The sequence below is a fragment of the Podarcis melisellensis genome (assembly GCF_964234715.1).
Source record: "Podarcis melisellensis genome assembly, chromosome: 16".
NCBI lineage: Eukaryota > Metazoa > Chordata > Lepidosauria > Squamata > Lacertidae > Podarcis > Podarcis melisellensis.
The window spans coordinates 12,345,965-12,368,091 of NC_138533.1; the positions used below are offsets into that span (position 1 = coordinate 12,345,965).

General features: G+C 45.9%; 2 protein-coding genes across 3 annotated transcripts in view; one reads left to right on the forward strand and one right to left on the reverse strand.

Annotated features, from left to right (window-relative positions):
- Nucleotides 1-22,127, forward strand: part of TRPT1 (tRNA phosphotransferase 1) — a 130,278-nt gene that overhangs the window by 9,076 nt on the left and 99,075 nt on the right. The gene's annotated exons all lie outside the window — the stretch shown is intronic.
- Nucleotides 5-16,364, reverse strand: FERMT3 (FERM domain containing kindlin 3). 2 transcript variants are annotated; one of them, XM_081891515.1, is made up of 15 exons: nucleotides 16,172-16,364; nucleotides 12,975-13,144; nucleotides 12,007-12,240; nucleotides 10,366-10,491; nucleotides 9,551-9,719; nucleotides 9,176-9,278; nucleotides 8,376-8,483; nucleotides 6,965-7,099; nucleotides 6,125-6,174; nucleotides 5,699-5,823; nucleotides 4,951-5,057; nucleotides 4,032-4,241; nucleotides 3,102-3,226; nucleotides 941-1,082; nucleotides 5-508 (listed from the first exon to the last, which is right to left on the reverse strand). In XM_081891515.1, the coding sequence occupies exons 2-15, from the start codon at nucleotides 13,132-13,134 to the stop codon at nucleotides 329-331; spliced, it is 1,974 nt and encodes a 657-aa protein (XP_081747641.1). In that variant the 5' UTR covers nucleotides 13,135-13,144; nucleotides 16,172-16,364; the 3' UTR covers nucleotides 5-328. The 2 variants fall into 2 exon arrangements, with proteins under 2 accessions (XP_081747641.1, XP_081747642.1); XM_081891516.1 differs by lacking the exons at nucleotides 12,007-12,240; nucleotides 12,975-13,144; nucleotides 16,172-16,364 and adding an exon at nucleotides 11,299-11,413.

Consider the following 22,127-nt stretch of genomic DNA (forward strand, 5'->3'; position numbering starts at 1 on the left):
TAACATAATGCAGAAGGGGCAGATAATGGATTTGGGGTGCCTAGGCTGGTTCCAGGAATTTGCGCATCCCCTCCCAAGAAAAAGGCATGATAAGACATCCCTCCCTCTCTACAACAAGCACCCCAATTGCCACACTCCTTAGAATACAATTCCTGCAGATCTCTGTGCCTATGCTCCTATTGGGAAATATTTATCATGCCCAGTAAGTATTCCCAAGCGATTATAGGGCACAATTGACCCCGGTTAAGAGTCTCTGCTTAGACGCCTCCACAAAGAGACTGGCCTAGTGTGCGCAGTTTCTGGGGGAGCCCTAAGGTGTGGAAGAAGGTCAGAGAGCTTCATGGCCTCCCGTCAGCTTGTGGAAGAGTTCTTCATCCAGCGTCTGGCTCCTGTCATTTGCGCGGGTGGACAAGAAGATGTACCCGCCAATGTACTCGTGCACGATCTTGCAGCCGGCAGAAATGCAGCTGAAGGCCACGTTGATGTGCTCATCAAACTCTATGGCCACCTGGGGAAAGAAGGTTAAAAGCTGAGCTTGCGGACGTCTCTTTGGGTGGTCACCTATGGTGCGTATAAATCTTGTACAGGCGAATAAGCAAAAAAGTTTAAAGGGTTGTTCTCTTTAGGCCAAAACTGCAGTGGGGGATGGGGAGGAAGACATGTCCTTTTACTTGTGCATTTGTCTCAATCAAATCTAATGCAAGGATAGGCAACGTTGGTGCCCTCCAAATGTTGCTCAACTCACAACTTCCATCATCCACAGCCAATGGTCGGGGACGATGGAGCATGGAGGTAGGGGCAGCCTGTCCTGTTTTGCCACTTAAGGGAAAATGGGAAGGGCTGTGCCATCACCCGCACTTCCTGCCCTCTCACCTCCACTGGCTACGAGAAATGCATATTCAGAGAACTCAAATCCCAAGGTCCCCACCCCACCACTGACCTGCCGGATATCCCAGTTGACGTTCCACTGGCGCATATTGCTGAACCGCCAGGTCTTCACCACGTCTCCAACGGCCAGGTCAATGCGGATCAAGCGGTTGTTGGCGATGCCCAAGATTTCGTCCTTCCGGCTGCCCTTGAACCTGCACACAAAGATGGCAAGGCTCTGCGTTTTTGCTTGCATTTATAAGGTTCCTCTACTAATCTAGAGGGAGTGTGTGATTGAAGAGCTAAAGGCTGCGTCATCACCACCACTGCAGGGAGCTGCTACAAATTTAATAAATAATAGCAATAATAATTATGGGGGGGGTGGCTGGTTGCCTCTAAGAGCTACTACAGCCCCCTTCTCTACATTTTCAATCTTCAGTTTAAAAAGGAAAGCGAATCGCTAGTCAGTCCTCATGTTTTCAGTACAGGCAACTCCCCATTTATGCGCTCCGAGGCACTGTGTGCATCAGCGGGACACAGGTAAGCCTGTCCCTGCCCTGTTATGCCACACACCCCTTCCTAGTGTCCAAAACTGCATATGCCAGCAATTGCGTGCATGTTGAATGTGCGCAAATGAGGAGTTACCTGTAATAGAAGCATTGCAGGTATGCAGTGTTGATATCTACTAGCCCAATAGGAAGGAATCTGCAGTTTGTTGGGGGAATGAATGCAAAAGTTCTGGGATGGTAAGTGTTTTTACCTTTTTTGTGATTTTTGAAAATAATAGCAACAAAGTTTTGCACTATGAAAAAGTTAAGACATTAAATAAAGTAAGGGCTGGACATCCCTATACATTTTATAGTAAACCACTTTGAGGTTTTCTACAATCAAACGGTGCATAAATCACATGAATTAAATAAATAAAAATGGTGTTGTGGCATTAAAAAGACTAAAATTTATAGTGGCTTAAGCTTTGGTAGGCTAGAGTCCCCTTCATCAGAGGCAGTTAAGCCGCAAAAGTTTATGCAGCAATAAATTTGTTAGACTCTAAGGTGCCACAAAATACTTCGTTGGGTTTGCTGCAATATAATAGCTGAGCTACACCTCCAGAATTTTTTATCCCAAATTATAAAACATTTATGCAGCTTAACATTGTAAAGACATGATCCAGCCATGAACTGCGCAATTTTTAACTCCATGAATTTCAGTAAGAAAGTTATCCAAAGCAATTCCTATTCAGGAGACAGGAGGAAGATAGCATCAGGAGACTCTGCCTAGCAATGGGTTGTATCTAAGCACAGTCTTACTCAGAGTAGACCCACTGAAATTAATTGGCATGACTAACCTGGCTTCATTATTTTCAGTAGGTCTGCTCTCAGGAGAATTTAGGGCTCAACTCTTTGGTGCTGAAAACCAACAGGATTTTAAATCTGCATTTGGTTGACCTTGATCATTATTTTTTAAAAAACAAAATAACCAGCAGAGGTTGCTCTGATGCAAAGTCCAACATCCTGCCTTCCACGGTGGCCAACCAGATGCCTCCAGCCAGCCATGATGGCAGTGGTTCACTCCTTTCATTGCTCCTCAGCAACTGATATTCAGTGATATCTGTGCTTCTGAATCTGGAAGTTCCATTTTGCCATAATGACCAACAGCCCTAGACAGACCTCTGGATTTTTTGCACGTCTTCTTAGATGGTTTTAACACAGCATCTGTCACCCTGTCAGACCAAAAGGCCCATCCAATCCAGCATCCTGTTCTCACAATGGCCAGCCAATGTCTGTGGGGAGCCTGCAAGCAGGCCCTGAATGCAAGAGAGACTCTCCTAATCCCCGCTGCCAATCTGTTATTCTCAGCAACTGGTATTCAGAGGTAAACTGCCTCTGACTCTGGAGGTTAAACATAGCTATGTTCTATGCATCAGATGAAGGGCTCCCTCTTGTCTGCCTTCTCTGGTTTCACTGGTTGCCCCCAAATTCTACTATTATCAGAGGTGTGTGGGGTGTTGTGTACTACACATCAATTTATTTCAATTAAACACCTATCATGAGAAAGGGAGAAGGAAAGTCTTCTTCAGACATGCAAATAACTTCCAGAAGTTGCCTTTCAGAATAAAATAAAATAAATAACGCTGAAAGATTTTTCATACGTGCTGTCGACACCAGCGGCAGTTAATGAAAAGGTACTTCAGTTCCCCCCAAATGGTTTTCAGGGAAGCTCAGCAGTTTCTTTACCTGACTACAAAATAAGAGATGCCAAAATCGGGAAGCGACTGCCAAACTTGAATAAACTTCATCTTGGCATCAGGGAGCGACAGCTGGGCCACGTTCTGGTAGGCCTCCAGGATGCGAGGGGTTAACTGTGAGAGTTGCAAAGTGAGAGATTAGTGCAAACCTCCTCCTTGGCCTCACAACCATTGTGCAAAAGAATTTAGTCAAGGTATCTCAAGAGGTGTGTGAATGCATAGTGAATCAACAAAGCAGCTTTGAAAAACCTAAGGCAGATTTTAATTATGTGTATTATTTTTTTTAAGGGGCGTGGGTGGCGCTGTGGGTTAAACCACAGAGCCTAGGACTTGCCAATCAGAAGGTCGGTGGTTCGAATCCCTGCGACGGGGTGAGCTCCCGTTGCTTGGTCCCTGCTCCTGCCAACCTAGCAGTTCAATAGCACCTCAAAGTGCAAGTAGATAAATAGGTACCGCTCTGGGGGGAAGGTAAACAGCATTTCCGTGCACTGCTCTGGTTCGCCAGAAGCGGCTTAGTCATGCCGGCCACATGACCCGGAAGCTGAACGCCGGCTCCCTCGGCCAATAAAGTGAGATGAGCGCCGCAACCCCAGAGTCGGTCACGACTGGACCTAATGGTCAGGGATCCCTTTACCTTTACCTATTTTTCTTTAAAAAAAGAAATTGGTTTGATGTTTGTGAACTGCTTAGAAGCTACTTTGGCAACTGAGAGGTATATAATAAATTAATACTAATAATGTGACCATGATGGGAGTTGTAGTCTTGAGGGCCAAAAGTTCCCCACTCCCAATCTATAGGAATGCCCCATGTTAAGACTTCAATGGATCTGATTTGTAGATTGACTTTTTCTCCTGGCAACTGCTGCCAAAGCAATCAGTCAGTGGTCAGGGTGGTTTGGGGCCGTGCGGCCGAAAATTACCTGCTTTGGTTTGAATTTCTTCTGGTAGCGAGGAGACACGAGCCACTGGGCTCCCTCGGCCTGCTGGGCAAGGCGGGCGTCCGGGTTGGTTTGCTGCAGCTTCAGAAAGGACAGGATGTTCTCCACCTCGGCCTGGTAGGATGAGTCTGCCATGGTCTTCCCCTTCGCTGCCAACCTACAACCTGCCATCCAACGGGCATATTGCTGCTCCTGGGGAGGGAGAGGAGGAAGACACTTGCCTTACACTGAGTTCGCTCTAGCCCCTCACCCATCCTTATACAAGGCTGTTTGGAGGAAGTCAACTGGGATGGCGCTAGATCCGAGGTCCAGGCTTTGTGGGGGCATTCTTTGTACTCGGCCTGGAAACTGCAGTTAGTCAGAATACTGCAGCACACAGACTATTGAGAAAACCAAGGCCCTGGCCACGTTCTTGCCATACATTTAAAGTGCTATGATACCACTGTAAATAGCTATGGCTCCCCCCCCCCAAAAAAAATCTGTAGTTTGTTAAGGGTGCTGAGTGGTGTTCAGAGACTCCTGTTTCACATCAAAGAGCTATTATTTCTTTATTGATTTATCAAGCTTATTAGATTTATAGAAAATCTCAGGATGGTTCACAAAACCCGCTTCCAGAGTTCCCTGGGGAGAGGCACTGATGGTTAAACCACTGGGAATTGTAAGCTCTGGGAGGGGAAAGGCGGCCCACCTGTCAGAGATGCAGTGCTGCAGTTGCACTGATTTTAGATGATGACTTTAAGGGCTCCTTCCAACTATGGTAGGGTTGCCATAGTTCAAAAAGTAAAAACCAGGACTCCCCGAAAAGTTGTTGAGCTTTCTTTTTAGGAAGACCCCAAGATTGTTGACGTATGGCAGCCCTAAACTGTGGTTCTAAACCGGGCTTCCCCACCACCCCACTCACATCCGAACATCGCAAATGTACTTCGCTCATCCCATCGGGGGAAGGTACCAAGAGCTTGATGCAAAATTTCTGGCCAGAGATGTTGACGTCCGGCACAACCTCACAGCCTGGAGTGGGGCAGAAACAGGGTTAGGAACAGTTAGAAGCTGGCATACAATGCTGTCTTATGCAGAGAATTGGGACCACTGGTCTGTCTATCCCTACACTCATGGAGCTGCACTTTCTCTTTGAGGAAAAGGGCTGGAGGCTCAGGGATAGAGCAATTTTTTTGCAGAAGGACTCGGGTTCAATTCCTCACATCTCTAGATAGTTCTGACAGGGACTCTTGGTCTGAAACCCTCGAGAGTCTCTGTGCCAGTCAGCGTAGATGATACTAAACTGGAAGGACCCAATGGTCTGATGCAGTATAAGGCAGGTTTCATATACAGTAGTACCTTGGTTTACAAACTTAATCTGTTCCAGAAGTCAGTTCTTAAACCAAAGCGTTCTTAAACCAAGGCATGCTTTCCCATAGCAGCAGAGGACTCAATTTACAAATGGAACACATTCAACATGTCCTGCTTGCAAGGCAAAGTTCACAAACCAAAACACCTACTCCCGGGTTTGCAGCGTTCTTAATCCAAGTTGTTCATAAACTAAGCTGCTCTTAAACCAAGGTACCACTGTACTCATATTTGGACTACTCATATTAGTAGGCCGTACTAATGCCGGATTGGGAAAGAGGCGTTGGCAAGGTGGCTGGACTCACCTTTGAGGCTGAGTTGCTGCACAGGTTCCCCCAGAGCTTCTTCAGGACTCTTGTAGTAGGAGATGGAGGTCTCTTTGAAGATCACCCAGTACTGCTTGTAGCCCTTCAGAGTCAGCTTACGGGGCCTGAAGAGCAAAAAGGGTGACTGACAGAAGGACATGAGCTTCATCTCTTCTCCCAGCTAAACACACCCAGCTCTTTCATTTGTTCCCCATAAAGCCTTGTGTTCCAAACCCTTAAACATCCTGCTCAATTCCACCCATTTTGCTAATGTTTTTAGTTGATCATAATATCCCAGCCCTTCCTGGAGATGACAGGGATTGAACCTGGGACCTTCTGCATGGAAAGCAGGTGATCTAACCACTGAGAGCCACTGCCCTTCCCCAGGATCCATTCCCTCATGAAACATAAGGTTTGATAGCTCACCTGAATATTCGGAGATAATCCTTTAACTCTGGGATAACTGTGAGACTGTCCTATTTTGGAAATGACAAATATGTGTTGTTGTTGTGGTGGTTTTACATATTTCCTGTATTTATAGACTGCCTTTCAGTCTCATGGTCAAAGAAATAATAATAATAATAATAATAATAATAATAATACAAACAGCAGAAATAAAACAATGCAACATTTTGGGTTGTCTCCATCTAGGTTCTACTCCGAGTAGACCCTGTTGCAATTAATGAATGTAAATTAAGTCTGTCTATCAACTTGGGTCTACTCTGAGAAGGCCTAGCACGGAATACAATCTTTTGGAACTCCATTCTGGTACCTATCAGAGAAATACCACCCCTCTTGTCTTCTGGACCCTGGTGGAAAGACTTTCCTTTTCTAACAAGCCTCTTAAGTGGAGATATTTACTGCCATCTGTACTAGATTTGAAATTGCTTTTTTTTTTTTACATATGAAATCAATTGTATTACACACAGGGCATTTTTAGCTGTTTACTGATGAACATTTGTTTCTCCTTTCAAAAATTGCTTTTATATAGGTAATGTGTTTATTTATTTTACATACGGAATTGTTCAATTGTTTGCTTGTATTGTGAAACTGCTTTGAGATATTTCATGGGAGAGGATTTGTAAATGAAAATAAAATGAATAGCCCATTTCAGAAAACCCCAAAGGAAAAAGGGAACTAAATAGCAACAGAAGCAGAAGCAGCAGCTGATAGAAACCTTGCTGGCAACAACATTCAGATCAAGAGAGGGAGGCTCCAGGCAGAATGCCTCAGCATAAGGGAAGGCAGGCCCTGTTGGGAACTTACCAGAACGTTGGGAGCTGCTGACGAACCTTCCAGTTTGACCTCCAAGGTGGCGAGGGCCTTGTCCAGGTCGTCAAGGCCAGAGTCTCCAGACTGCTCCACGGGATTGGTGTTCAAAGACAATTCATTGATATGATACTGGAAGGAGTGAAAGCTCTGAATTAGCTTTGTGCAGCACTGACACTCAAGTCTCAAAACAAAGCCCTGGACACTTATTTCCTTATTTACAGAACAATTTCTTCACACCGCCTAGTGCAGGGGCAGGGAAACTTTTTGAGCTCGAGGGCCGTATTCCCTTCTGAGCAACTTCCCGAGGGTCAAATGCAAGCAGTGAGCAGGGCCAGAGGCAAAAGTGTGGGATAACCAGCCTCATATAACCAACGTGCTTAATAATATTATAATAATTTATTATTTGTACCCTGCCCATCTGGCTGGGTTTCCCCAGCCACTCTTGGCGGCTTCCAACAAAGATTAAAAATACATTAAAATGTCACACATTAAAAACTTCTCTGAACAGGACTGCCTTCAGATGTCTGTTTAAGTCTAATTAATGCATGAAGGGGTTAATACCATAGAGTAAGCTGTCCTGCCAGGCTTAGCAAGGTCACATCCCCTTACCTAGGGAGGAAATGGGTAATCAGGCCTATTTGTTCACACTTTGGTCTACCAGAGAAGCTCAAGGTGTGAGGAGGTCTGAGCTGGTTGCTGCAGCTCAGAGCACATGTCTCTTACAAGCCACTGTGGAATACCTATACCACTAATTTAGGAACTTTCAGCACTGTAACTAAGCCAAGATTTACTTCCTGTGTAACTTTTTCTGAATGCTGTATGAAAAAGCACATGAATCTGGCCTTTGGAGAGTTTGTAAGTAAATCATTATTATTTTTTTACCTACCAAGCGTGTAGTCTTTTTCTATGCTAGGGGCAAACTTTGGAAAGGCTAATTTTAAAGTCCAGCGACCTATATTTCCATGCTTCACTTTGCTGCATGTTTTGCGATTTTAAATCTCTGCTGGGGTTCTCTCACCAAAGAGAACCCCAGAACCAGATCTTTGCGTCCAGGGAATTATCCTTATATCCCATATATATCTATTTTTCCATAAACCAACAAAGCGAGTGGAGCAATTAATGTAAGTTTTCCTTTTTTGCAGTAGGCTAATTTATATACACGCTCCTGTCTCCGTCCTTTGTCCAGACAACAGAGAAGCTCCATCAGCATTCAAGGACTAATTCCAGCTCAGTTGGTAGAGCAAGAGACTCTTAAGCTCGGAGTCAGGGGTTTGAGCCCCGCGTTGGGCAAATGATTCCTGCATTGCAGGGGGTTGGACTAAATGACCCTTGTGGTCCCTTCCAACTCTGCAAGTCTATGATTCTAACACTCATAAAACTTTTTGTCCAGGGAGAAAAAGGTTACCTGCAGAGCCGCAAACACCACCATCTCTTCCTCGGTGCAATCTGTCTCCTCTAGTAGCACGGCCCAACGCGCCTGTTCATACAGCTGGTTGATCCTCACGGCATCGTACTACATGGGAGGGAACGAGCAACAGCAGAGGCTGAGTGCCAAACCAGGGTTCAAATTTCACCTCCTCCAGGAAGTTAAGTGCATTTTTAACCCACCTGTCTTCCTGTTTAGGTGGAATACAAGATCTTCCCTTACATCAGGGATGGGGAACTTGTGCTCCTCCAGATGTTGGGACTCCAACTACCATCAGGCCCCAACCAGTGTGGCCAGTGGTCAGAGATGATGGAAGCTGGGAGACCAGCAACACCTGGAGGGCCACAGTTTCCCCCTTACACATTAAAAAGCAAAGGGTGGGGACTTGCACTGCAAGCAACTCTCTACAAATTGGTAGTTCCCTGTGGCATGCACTCCAAGGCAAATATATGTTTTAATTTAAATATTTAATTTAATTTAAATTAAAATGTCACATCACATACTAAACATGTCACAGACGATGGGCAAAGCAACCCTACATCTTCAGCAAGGTTTACCGACACTTAAAAAAACACCTGTTTATATGTTTTGCTCCCTGGTCATTAGGACTAGAAGCACCCCAAGTCGTGAGGAGTAGAAACGCACCTACACACACACACAAAGACAACTGAGATCCTCAGAAGGATTTTGGAGCAGCCACCAGCTTAGGGGATGCATATTATTTTTTACAGAAACAAGTGGGGTAAGGCTGAAGGCCCAGATCCAAGGGGAGCACTGACCTTGGGCTCCAGGTCAAAGAAGCTGTAATATTTGAAACGTAGCCACAAACAATCGTTTTCTTTCACTTCTTGCTGCAGCAAAGTCCGCGACGAGTCCAGCCACCTGGGAGAGAAATCCACTCTTAATTACAAACATGGAATTCCAACCAGCGCTTGACTCTCTCCTGCAAAATACTGTGTTAGTAGATAAGCAGATACCACTCTCTAGCAAAGTATCTCAAACTCTTGCATTCAAGACAGTGGTGGACCTTGGGGTCTCAAATTACAGCGGTGCCCTGTGCAACGCCAAAATTCGGGGGTCCCGCCTTTTGCCTTCCCTTCTACGTCATAGTTGTCCTACAGTTTGCCCAAGCTAACTAGCCCTCTTCTCCTTACCTGCTGTTGATCTGCGTCTTCTCGGAGAGGGAGCCTGGCCGGTGCATCTGCAAGATCTGATCGGGTGTCAGTCCAGTCTGACTGACCGACAGCATCCTGTAGCAGGCCTCGGTTTCGGCACTGTCCGAGAAGTGAGCCGGCATGCCGCGGAACAGCTGCTGCTCTGCACCTGGTGACAGAACAGAATGGCGGAGGGGTCATGGGTGCGGAATTGGGCAGCCTGTATAATTTGTCCTCTTGAGAAGGATCATTGTATGACCTTTGGCTTGTTCAAGTAAGTGCAGCTGAACTTCTGGGCTCCATGCGGCGAGAATAAATTCCCTGGGAAGAGACCCAGTTCTAAAGAGAGAAGTGCCTCCCATGGAATCACAGAATTTTACAGCTGAATTGAGACCTTGGAGGTCATTCCTGCTCAGTGTAGGAATCTTGCAATAGCAGCATCCCTGAAAGCCTCTACTTAAACACCTCCAGTGCCTACCACCTCTTGAGGCAGACGCTTCCATGGTGAAAACAGCTCTTGCCATCAGGATGCTTCTCCTAATGCAGAGGTAGCCTTCCAGAGAGGGGCCTTTTTAGTTGTGGCTCCTCATCTGTTGAATGCTCTCTCCAGTGAGGTCCACCTGGTGCCTTCAGTGACATCTTAACTTTTTTCCCCAGGTTTTTCATAGACTGAGATAACGTTGCTTTATCCTATTTCCAGGATAGGAAATAGCTACACACTTTTGCACAGGCAGGTGCATGCACAAATGTACACACACACACACACACACACACACACACACAGTCAGTCATTTGGACACCCCGAAGTTCCTTACTTGCTGGCAAGCGCACCCCAGTCAGGTCATGGCTTGCTACAGAGCTCCTCTCTTTGTCCTTCTGCTTCCGCTTCTCCTTCTCCTCCGGCGCACGCAGTAACGACAGCTCTTCGTAGTGACGGATACCTGCAGAGGGGCAGAGCCTGCGTGAGTCCTTTATTCAGGCTAATCATAGCCAGATAATTTCAGTTCAGTTTGCATTTAAAGGCAAACTTCCCCAATTCTCCTTCCAAAAAGAATATGAGAACCGAAACACAGCCATCTTCAAAATTTAAACTTCTATGAACAGACCCTCCAAGTGTCCCTATTTTCCAGGGACAGTCCCAGATTTATAGAAGTTGTTCCGGTTTCTGATTTAATCCTGGAATGTCTCACTTTTCCTTAGGATGTCCTTATTTTCATTGGATAAATGTTGGAGTTATGCAACCCTGAGCCAAAGAGGTAAGTAACTATACAACCCTTAGCAGACACCTGAAGGCAGCCCTATGTAGGGAAGTTTTTTAAAAAAAAAATTATTATGTTTGTATATATGTTGGAAGCTGCCTAGATTGGGGCAAACCAATCAGATGAGTGGGGTATAAATATTATTATTATTGAATAGGGTGTCCCTATTTTCATTGGATAAATGTTGGCAGGTATGTATAAATAGTTGCAAATAAAAGTGCAAACTCTACAATTCTATTATTCTAAGGGTGATCAGCTGCATAGCAGGGCAGGGAGCAGGATTAATTGTGCAGAGGAGAAAGTTCCAGCCGTTGTAGCTTTCTCTGCCACTGCACAATGAATAAAAATGCAGTTGCCCTGCCTGCATTTGGAGCCAGGCACCCTATCCTCCTCTGATGTCTAGACCATAGGGTTTGGAAACACAGCATCAGAAAGCCCAGTCTCTGAAACAGAACCAGCTGGGCAGGCACTAAGCAAAGGGTCACCAACCTTTTGGGAACAGTGAGCCCCATTGCAACGTTCAGAAAGTACTGTGGGTGCCACTCACAAAGTGTATGTGCGATAAGACAAAATGGCTGCCGGGAGGAAGTGGAACAGCACAAAATGGCTGCCACACCTAAATTATCACAGAAACAGATATGAACACAACATAATGTGGGTATGCCCCACGCCCCATTTCCATCAGTATGGTTCCTCACAAAGAGAAGCTCTTTATACCTCTCTCTCCTCTGTTCAAAACAGAAGGGAGAGCAGGGGCATCCAGTTAAATGTGGGCACGTTTAAAGGGCCATGGTCAAGCCAGTGCAAACAGCATACTGTCCAACTTTTATGCAGCCAAAACTGGGATGCGTATCTTCCTGGATCTGCTCCCGGGTGAGTCACATGACCTGCACAGTGCTCTCAACCTGAAAAGTGCCCCCCCCGGGTGAGATTTTGCACGGTGCCCAAAAACGCGCGAGATCGTGACACCCAAAATGGCCACTGCGATCTCATGTGAAAAAATGGGATGCCCCTTATTTTTCTGGGGTACTTGGGAGGTATGAAACAGGAATTGAGCTGGAAGAGCAAACAGTCTCTAGCATATTTTGGGTTTTTGAGGAGATACTGGGTGCCCATGGGCCTCGCACTGGCAACCCTTGCACTAAATAACATTTCAGAGCTTTGGAGACAAGCGCTCTGAGCTTTTTGTGGTCTCACCAAGTATCTTGCAGAGGTCAGCAACTGTGCGGAAGACTGGCTGGGCAAAGTTTGCCCGGATCCTGACTTTGCAGCGATTCGGTAGGGAAAGGAGTATAGGCTTGTGCTGGGGAGTGAACTGAAGTTTGGCATCAGCCAAGATCCCATATTTATCCAGGCTCCAGTTGGTCTTCAGCAGCCAAAGTTTCTTCTGCTCCCACCACAGGGCATGATCTGACCAGTCCCTCTGAAGCTCTGGAAGCAGGAAAGTTGAGGCAGGGAAACCCTTTAGCATTAGCATCAAGACACAGGCCCAGAGAATACAGAACTGAAAATAATAAATAATCCAGGGTGGCTTGATTTAAATGAGTGTTGGGAAACCTTTTTCCACCCAAGGGCCGCATTCCCTTCTACACAACCTTCTGGAGTCCACCTGGTTTTTAACGGCTCCATTTCCCCCATTTTCTCTGTGCTCCGTGCATTAAGTTGACATGGTACAGCCACTTTGCAAGGACTGTGCCACCTCAGAAACAGCTGTCAAAATGGCCCTAGCCCTGTTCAGCTAAGAATAGCTTGGTTAGTTCTGGGCCTACTTATCACATCACCCTCCAAGTGGGTTGTAAGGGGAACTAGCACCAGTTCCCCTGAAAATGACAGGCTCTAAGCTTATACATACTGCTTATCTAAGCAGTGCCAGAAACCCACACAGGAAAATGATCCGACCACAATTCCCCCACCTCCACTGAGTCACAATTATTCTCCCAAACACACACAAATGGGTCCAGGAGTATCCTTTGTACACACCATAGAAGAATCCTGGGAACTGTAGTTTGTTAAGGGTGCTGGGCATTCTACCTCTGTGGGAGGAAACTACAGTTCCCAGGATTCGGGGTGTGTGCTTTAAATATATGTTGTATATGGAGGCTGAGTTGGATATCGCCCTCTTTCAACAAGAAAAGCAGTGAGGGAAAACATCTTGGAAGACGTACTTAATTTATCCACAATCTGCAGCATTATGCCGCCGATATGCATGTTGCCGGTGACCCGGAGGGTGACTGGGTCAGCTTCGGGTCCCAGATCTTCCACAAAGGCTCTGAGCTCCCAAGAGTCATCAATGTATTCCCCACTGGCTGTTTTCAGCCCAGCCATAGTGAGAGCCCTAGAGAGGAGAGGATACAAGGGTTGAGAGAAAGAAAAAGCACCGACAGTTCATTTCCAGGTTCAATTCAAGAAGCTCCTGCTACCGTTCCAAGCCTTAAACCTGTGGCAGAAAACCATTTTCATATTGGGGGCCACATTCTCTTCTGGGCAACCTTCCGAGGGCCACATGCAGGGGCACCAATTCCAGGGGGCCTGGGCACCCACAAATGTGTTTCTGTGGGTGCTCAGCCTCCACTCCCCTCACCCCACACTGCTGCCTGCCGCCACAGTAGGTGGTGTTCCTTGGGAAGAGGGAATGAGAATTGTAGTTCTGGTAGGGGAATCAGGGGGGGTGTCTCCTAACAACTCCCAGCACCCATAACAGATTACATTTCCCAGGATTATTGAGGGGGGGGGGAGCCACGAGGGCCTTCTCGGTAGTGGCGCCCTCCCTGTGGAATGCCCTCCCACCAGATGTCAAAGAGAACAACCAGACTTTTAGAAGACATCTGAAGGCGGCCCTGTTTAGGGAGGCTTTTAATGTTTGATGTAGTACAGTATTTTAATATTTCTTTTTGGAAGCCGCCCAGAGTGGCTGGGGAAGCCCAGCCAGATGGGCAGGGTATAAATAAATAAATTATTATTATTATTATTATTATTATTATTATTATTATTATTATTATTATTATTACAGTGGAATGATTCTGCTTTAAACATATAGAGTAGATGAGGTCTACAGGGGAAGGAATAGCATAGTTGAATACTTTTGTGTCAAAACAAAAGACAAAACCACTCCTGGAAATTTTCTTTTTTAAAATCGAACCCTAGCATATTGCAGGGAGAGGCCCAGCACTGTGCAATGCACTCTCCATATTTACAACCTGCAAGCCAGGTTTGACAATTAACCCATTTCTTCCTGTGTGGTTTGAAATCAAGCAGCATAATCTTCCATGCGCCCAGAGCAAGGCTCACTCCTACCAACAGGATGGAACAGAACTGGGTAAGACGCTTCCTGTCAAAGGCCTTGTCTAGACTGCTATAATCTCCAGCTTTCTTGTCTTCCTTCCCTTCTTGGTACTATGATCTCCCCTCTCCAGTTGTGCTAAATTTGTCTTTTGCTCATGTTACAATGAGTCATGATGGCCCCAAAGCCTCGACTGAGCTGCATGAAACTCTGCCCTTCAAGCTTCTAGTCCTCTCTGAACTCTCCAAACTAAGTGCATTGTCCCCCATGCCCCAAAGGTAGCAGAACAAGGCCACCGATAGATTGTTCAGGGGTGCTGCATGGCAGGTGTGGGGAACCTTTGGCCAAACAGATGCTGCTAAACTCCAGTCCCATCATGCACAGCCATTGCCCATGCTTTCTGGGGCTGACAAGAGTTGTACAGTGGTACCTCGGGTCACAGATGCTTCAGGGTACAGACACTTCAGGTTACAGACTCCGCAAACCCAGAAATAGTACCTTGGGTTAAGAACTTTACCTCAGTATGAGAACAGAAATTGTGCCGCAGTGGGAGGCCCCAAGTTTCTCCTTCTTCCCCTTCATTTTTAAAGCATGTCTTTTTACATTTTGCTTATGGGGAAGCAAAGTACAAGTGCTGGTAAGACCTCCACCATCCATCATCTTAATTTGACTCAGTGGCAAACAAACCTATAAATTAGCAGTGCCCAAAGTAATTTGAAGTCATTTTAAGCAACACCCCCTCCTAGACACATACAATCCACCATGATCAAGTGTCAGTTATTATTACAACCGTTTCCAGGAAAACCCGCAAGCCCTTTAGCATATTATCAAGAGCAAAGGTGACCCTCCTCTTTTTTACAAGTGGGCACAGTAAGAAGTGGGATCCTAATCTCTCTCTCTTGTGTGTGGGTGGTGCCATTTTGGCCAAACAGGGATTGGCGCTCACACCCTGAGCATCAGAAATAGAAGGAAGTAGAGGCATTTCACTTCCTCCAGGGCAAGCGACTGGGTATTTTACAGGGGATGTTCCCTTTGTCCTGGATTAAATAACCTAGAGAATAAAATAGCACAAGTACGATAATGCTCCCTAAGAGAAATTGGGTGCTTATGGAGATGAAGAGGTCTCCTAGCATTTTTTAATGTGCTTAATTTATCTTGGGTCAGCTTGCTGTTAAATGCACAGGAGGCAAGGTCGGTACAGCCAACCTGCCAAAATGCTTAAACTGTAGAAGGATCCTCAGAGATATGCAGAGTAAGGCAGGCCAGCATTTAAATCCCATGTGAAGTCCTGCTGCAGTCAACAGTTTTAACCAAACAATAGAGAAATAGCTGAACTAGAATTCATCACCAAATTTGATTCCAATTTATTTAGGACTCATTCGTAGCCAATGCTCTCCCACCCACCCTGCAACACGAGATTTAAAGTCAGGAGGATTTGTATTATTGCCAATCCCTTCTGATGTGAAAGGTCACTGTGCTTACAGTGGTCATTAGACTTTTGCGCAGAATTACCACAGGCTAGAATAAGCTCTTCCGTTCCAGAGTTTCCATCCCCCTACTGTTTGCTACTTTACTCTCTGTGCCAAGTACAAGGATTGGAGAACCTGTGGCCTGCTGCATGTTTGCTGGACTCCAGCTCCTATCATCCTTGACCATTGGTCATGCTGGTTGGGACTAATGGGAGATGGAGTCTAACCACACCAGGAACGGTGGCAGAATCTCCATCCCTGCTGAGGAGAACATGTGAGGAAGTGTGCTCTGACCTACATAGGATTCTCCCACAAAATAAAGAACAGCCCTGTTGGAGGAGATCAATGGTCTATCCAATTCAGCATTCTGCTTCCCACAGTGGAAAACCAAATACTTCCAGGAAGTCCACAAGGAGGGCTGGAAAGCAATCGCTCTCTCCTGTTGCGGGGCACCTAGTTCAAGTGATGGCCCCACCATTGTTGGACAGTGGAGAGGCCCCATGGGTTTGTGCACAAGTGAGCCTGTCTAGGAATAGTTGAGAGGAGGAGGAGGTTCCTCTTCTTAATCTGTCAAAACTAAACCCGTAAGCCATAAACCAGATAAGAACCCTACCTTGAGGCTGCGGTCTCTACGCAAAGAACTCTTTGGACACCAGCGTGGACCAGGAAGAGGGTTCGGGGATTTCTGTGGACTGCTCAGTTGACTTGCTGGCGTTTCCACAAGGCCCCTCAGCTCAGGGCGTTTCTCTGCACTCCCCCACCTCTTATCAACTTCCTCCCTGCATGTGTGACACACAGACACCGGAACTGCCACTTGCTCAAAAGTGGAAGTCATTTTTGCAACCTCGTGTTTGCTCTGAGCTGGAAGCTTTTATAGCTCTGTGGGTGGGTCAGGCACTCGGCCAAGCACGGACTTGCCAGGATTGTTTAGAGCGGTATTTCAAACACACACCCCTCAACACATAGACGTACCTGCGACCAGGTCACGGCTTCCGTTTTAACAAGATGTGCAAGCAGGGGACAGCAGTCTGCCCCCTGTTGGCTACAAGGGGTAAGAGCACCCAATCTTGGGGCTATTTAAAAAACAAAAAAAATATTAAGGGAATCCTTTTTTACACACACACAAAGGTAGATGGGCTGGATGAACATCTGCAGCAGAATGATTGTGCACAATGGTCAATATTAGTTCAAGACTGCAGCTGGGGGGAATTGTTTTTGAGTGTGGCCATGTAAAACACACACAGACATAGCTCCTTGCAAACAGAAAATCAGCACATCAGTCAAAGGGCTGATGTGCTACTTTTATACACACAGTGGAATTTTCTTGACACAGGGAAGTACAGTGGTACCTCAGTTTACAAACTTAATTTGTTCCGGAAGTCTGTTCTTAAACCGTAACCGTTCCTAAACCGAGGTGCACTTTCCCTAATGAGGCCTCTCGCCGCCGGTGCCCTTCCACCGTTTAGATTCCATTCTTAGGTAAAGTTCGCAAACCGGGACACTACTTCCAGTTTTGCGGAGTTCGTAAACCGAATTGTTCGTAAACAGGACTGTTCTGAAACCAAGGTACCACTGTATTGAAAATAGTGTCTCCTCCTTAGCTGCCACATTTTGCCCCACATGTTCATCGAGGCTGCAATAGCATGAAGGTGTCACGTGAAGTATTGGGGACAACTCATGAACACAACTGTGGACAGAACTGTGCATAGTTTCCTAGCAAAACAGTGGTAAATTCTGGGCCACAGCAACCACAAATTCGGTTACCAGGAAACCGGTAAAACACAAATAATGGAGATAAGTGAGCATGACTCCCTTCCATTTCCACCCTCCATCCCAGGAGTCAGCCAGCCACTCACCCCCCGCAAATGTTAGAAAGAGAAGGCATGATATTAATGAAGTTTACAGGCATTTATTTATTATTATTATTATTTCCTTATTGCACATATTTTATTCCACTGATAGCATTCAGGGGAAGGGACAAAGTTACTTTATTTTATTTATTAATTTACTAAAGTAAAGGTAAAGGTACCCCTGCCCGTATGGGCCAGTCTTGACAGACTCTGGGGTTGTGCGCCCATCTCACTTAAGAGGCCAGGGGCCAGCGCTGTCCGGAGACACTTCCGGGTCACGTGGCCAGCGTGACAAAGCTGCATCTGGTGAGCCAGAGCTGCACACGGAAACGCCGTTTACCTTCCCGCTGGTAAGCGGTCCCTATTTATCTACTTGCACCCGGAGGTGCTTTCGAACTGCTAGGTTGGCAGGCGCTGGGACCGAGCAGCGGGAGCGCACCCCGCAGCAGGGATTCGAACTGCCGACCTTTCGATCGGCAAGTCCTAGGCGCTGAGGCTTTAACCCACAGCGCCACCTGTATTAATTTACTACTTTTGATCAAAAGATCTCAGGGCAATGAAGCCTTACTATTGAAATGATAGCTCACTGTCCTCTTTCCTCCCATCAAGCAGCCAAATTTATCAGCAAATAGCAATTTCTGAACTGCTCCACAGTTAAAAAGGAATAAAGAAAGCTTAGACCTGACCTTATATTGTAGACTGCACTAGAAAGTCTTTCAAGAGTGCATTCCGTATCAACAAGCCTTCTAAATGGAGCTCTTAACCCAGGTGGCATCTGCATTGAATTTTAATTAACGCATGCACCATGATTGTCTTTTTAAAAAATATGTACATAAACATGTTTTTTTTTGAAAGAAAAACATTTTATATGTGCAATTGCTTTAACTGTTTTGATATATTTAACTGTCATATCTGTTTTTATTATGATATAAATTGTTTGGGATACCTCATAGGAAGCAATTAATAAATTAAATTAAAAAATGGTTTGTACAACTAACCTTGTTTTCTTTAAAACTCACCCCAGCATTTCTAGATAGCCTTTATCTAGAAATTTGTAGTTCTTTGACAAGATGGTAGTGGAAGTGTACAGCTGGTATATAAAACTCTAGATAAACACAGTGCTTCCCCTGGAGGTACTCAAGGGTACGCAGTACCAGCACCCCCCCCAATGTTAAAAGTGGGACGCCTCTGTAACGACTTCATGGTGAGCCCTGGCACCTTTTTCTTCTTAAAAACATTCCACTAAAAGGTCTTATACCAGTGACACAATGGTGACCTTGATAGTCTTTGGAACTGGCATGTGGGCTAGAAGCAAATTTTTTGACAGAAGGAAAACCACCAAATCTGATCTTGAGTCAGAATTTTTAAACCCACCCCGAATTTCTAGCCATTGTGGCCACAAAGCAGATGGGTGGGGTCAGGTCAGGCCCAGGGAATTTTCAGAAGCTCAAGGGGTTTGTGAGAAAGCATTGTCCCTTGTATAACTGGCACACTTTTCACAACCAGCAAGAAGCAGAATTAAAATCTCCCAGAGCCAGATGTTGAAAAATCCTATCGTGCAAAATTTGGCCTCTTACATGATGGACCCAAGTAGATGGATTTGTTTTTCTAGGTTGCAACGTTTGGATTCTTCAATCGCACCCATTTGTTATTTGGCTTGTGAAATGAAACACTTCCGCTTCCGAAGTAAATGCCAGTAGGAGGAGGTTGGTACCGGTCAGAGAGAGCAACCCCCCGCCTCCCACTCTTGGAACATTTTCTACTCTCTCCATTGCTGCTTCAGCTGATGACACAGAGGCCCAGCCCCGGCTCATGTGTTTCAGCTGCGCAAGCTCAAGACAGGAGCCATGAGGTGGCAGTGATGAAAGTAACAGCTAGGGCTGCGGTTCCCCTTCTGAAGGGAGAGCTTCCAGCGAGGCTTCCTCCTGCAGCAAGCAGAATGCAGGCTTGCTATTTATAAGCCCTGTTTGGGTTCCTTAAAGGCAGGGAGGGGGGTCAAGCAGAAAGCAGATCAGCACCTACGGGAAGAGGTGGGTGATTTGCAGTAGCTCAGCAAGAGTTTTGAACTGGCAACGTCTTAACGCCAGATGGGGAGCCTTTCTCATAGCCATAGTCCCTTCTGGGGGCTACATGCCAGTGGCGGACAGGGCCAGAGGGAACAATGCATATCAATCCAGGGTTGCCCCCCCCCCCTTTGCATAACCAGCTGTTCTAGGGCACAGTCATTCAGGGTCTCCAAAGTGGTGGGGGTTTTTTGTCCTGGGAAAACCCGCATTTTCTTGCTGAATTGGAGTAAACAGCAATCCACAGAAACTTGGTCGCCAATTGCTCTGATTCAATGGTAAAAACATGAGTTTTCTTGGGGAAAGCAACAGGACCAAAAAACACCCAAAAACAACACCCAAAAACCCTACTTGGATATGGAGCTTTAAAGCCTGCACCTAGAAAGATAGCACAAAAGGAAGGCCGGTTAACCCTAAATTTGGCTTTCAGAACCTCACGATCTGATAATTTCAATGCGTACTGGTTTGCATATAGCAACAGGGAGGGATCTTCCCATATCCCTCCACCTTCTCATTCTTTGTTATGGCAGGGGTATTTAAATGCCGATAGTAAAGCATGACTGGAATTTGGTACACTGGCTTGCCATTATTTTATTCTGCAACACTACTTTTTCTCAGTTACTTGTAATTTTTATGCCTACGTATTCTTGTATAATAATAATAAACAACCCAGTACATTTCCCCATGTCATTGGTGCCAATACGCACTACTGCCATCGACTCTTCTCCAGCACTATCTACAAGGCTACTGAGGCAATATCCAACACCCGCAACCTTTGCACTAGGCAGGCAATTCACCCTGTGGTCTCTATGTCCACTACAGACCCAACTATCTATGTTCCTAATGATTCAATTGTCCGCTACCATGATTTCTCCATGCCTCAGTTATGTGTCCTCAGCACAGGATAGCTGTGCTCCTCCAAGGAGCTGGGTCTATTCTAAGGGAACCATGCTCTTTGTCCTAGGCGCGCCTTCTCCCTGACAGCAGGGGAGGTACCAGAGTGGAAGTGGGACACAGCTATAACTTCCCTAAAGGTCTCACCCACCAACTTCTCTGCCTCTCTTAGCTTTCCCAAGTCCATCACCTTGGCATCAAAGGAAGGAACTTGCTCCCAGAGCCAGAAGCTCATTGTATCCTGGACACACGCCTAACTTCTGTCCAAGAGGGAGATAAGCATGCATGCTACCAACAGTGGAAACACTGGAAAGCCCCTACACATTTTACCTGCAGAACTGTTTTGTAGTTTGACATTTCTCAAAAATCAACATCAAATGCCTAGATATAGCTGTGATTTTTCAGTTCTGCTTGTATTAAGAGACATAGATTGAAAAGATTCCATGGTGGTGTCTCTCAACGATACAAAACTTATGAATACAATTGTGGGGGACAGAAACACTTCAGGCCTATAGCTTTAGATTTGGGGGTGCAGAAAAAGATAAAGGCAGGGTTTTGCCCCACCTTATCTGAGTAACCAGCCTTTCCTGACTTTAAGTAAACCATTGGCATTTTCCCCAAACATGGGTAAATATTTGCAGTTATTTTCATTATCTATGCAGGTAACCCTTCAGAATTTCTTTAAAAGCTTAAAAAAAAGGCAAAGGAGATGCAGCCCACCTTACTGGTTGCTTCCAAATATGGCTCCTTCAAAGGCATCTGACTTTTGGGCTACAAAAGGCATAAATCAACATTTATGGTCAATTCCGGGCAGGGGGTGTAGATGTAGGACAAAGCAGCAACTGTATGCTTGTCTGCCCTACTACAGGGCAGTTGAACTCTTGCACTGTTGCAATAAGAACTCCTACAGCAGAATTTAACAAGAAGCATGTAAGAAATAAAAGGGGAAGCCTCCAAATGAATCATCCCGAGTCTGGAAAACATGAGCTGCTGGTGCAAGAAAGTTGTTGACAATCGAATACACCCCCACCCCCATCAGACACAGTGACTCACATTCTGCTTTTCACCCCATTTCACCCTCTTTTGACCATCAGGGAGCCTGTTGGTTTAACGGGTGGCAATCCAAGCTAAGCAAACCTTTGATGCTGTTGGAGATCAATTCCCATCATCCTAGACCATGGGCCAAGCTAGCAAGGAATGATGGGAGTTGCAGTCCAGCAACACCCAGGGAACCAAGGTTGAACAACACAGGTGTAAAGCGTTTGTTGTCTCTAGTCAAATAGTTAAGAACTCAGCCTATAGCTGCTCACATAAATGTTTAGCTCAGGGACAGGAAACCTGCAATCTTTCAGATGTTGCTGGACTCCCAGTTCCCACCATTTCTGACCACTGGTCATGTTGGCTGGGGCTGATGGGAGCTGGAGCCCCACATTTAGAAGGCTGCAGCTTCCCCATCTGTTTTTAGTTCAAATGTGGGGGTCTAGTGTGTGCTGCCCTCTAGATGCTGTAATTAAGGGGGAACAGAACAGGAGAGGCTACCCTCCTGGGCCCAGGGAATTGATCAGATCCATTAAAGGTTTTTTTTTCTTTGTTCCCCGCAAGACCCCACTGCTTTTGGAAGTGGTGACAAAGAGAGAAAAGAAATGAGGGCAGAGAGTCTTAAATCTTTGTGCAGTCCAGTCCCCCCCCCCCGGTCATCACATCCATCATTTGATGAGTAAGGAGGGGTGAAAAACCTGCCTCCTCTGCATGCAGCTGTAGA

What these genes read in the sequence shown, in the direction of transcription:
- FERMT3 (XM_081891515.1), bottom strand. Translation starts at nt 13,134, where the DNA reads ATGGCTGGGCTGAAAACAGCCAGTGGGGAATACATTGATGACTCTTGG. An exon ending in GATTATCTCCGAATATTCAG is followed by an intron (nt 5,824 to 6,124) that starts GTGAGCTATCAA and finishes TTTGCTCTTCAG; the next exon opens with GCCCCGTAAGCTGACTCTGA. An exon ending in TACATTTGCGATGTTCGGAT is followed by an intron (nt 4,242 to 4,950) that starts GTGAGTGGGGTG and finishes CTCCCTCCCCAG; the next exon opens with GAGCAGCAATATGCCCGTTG.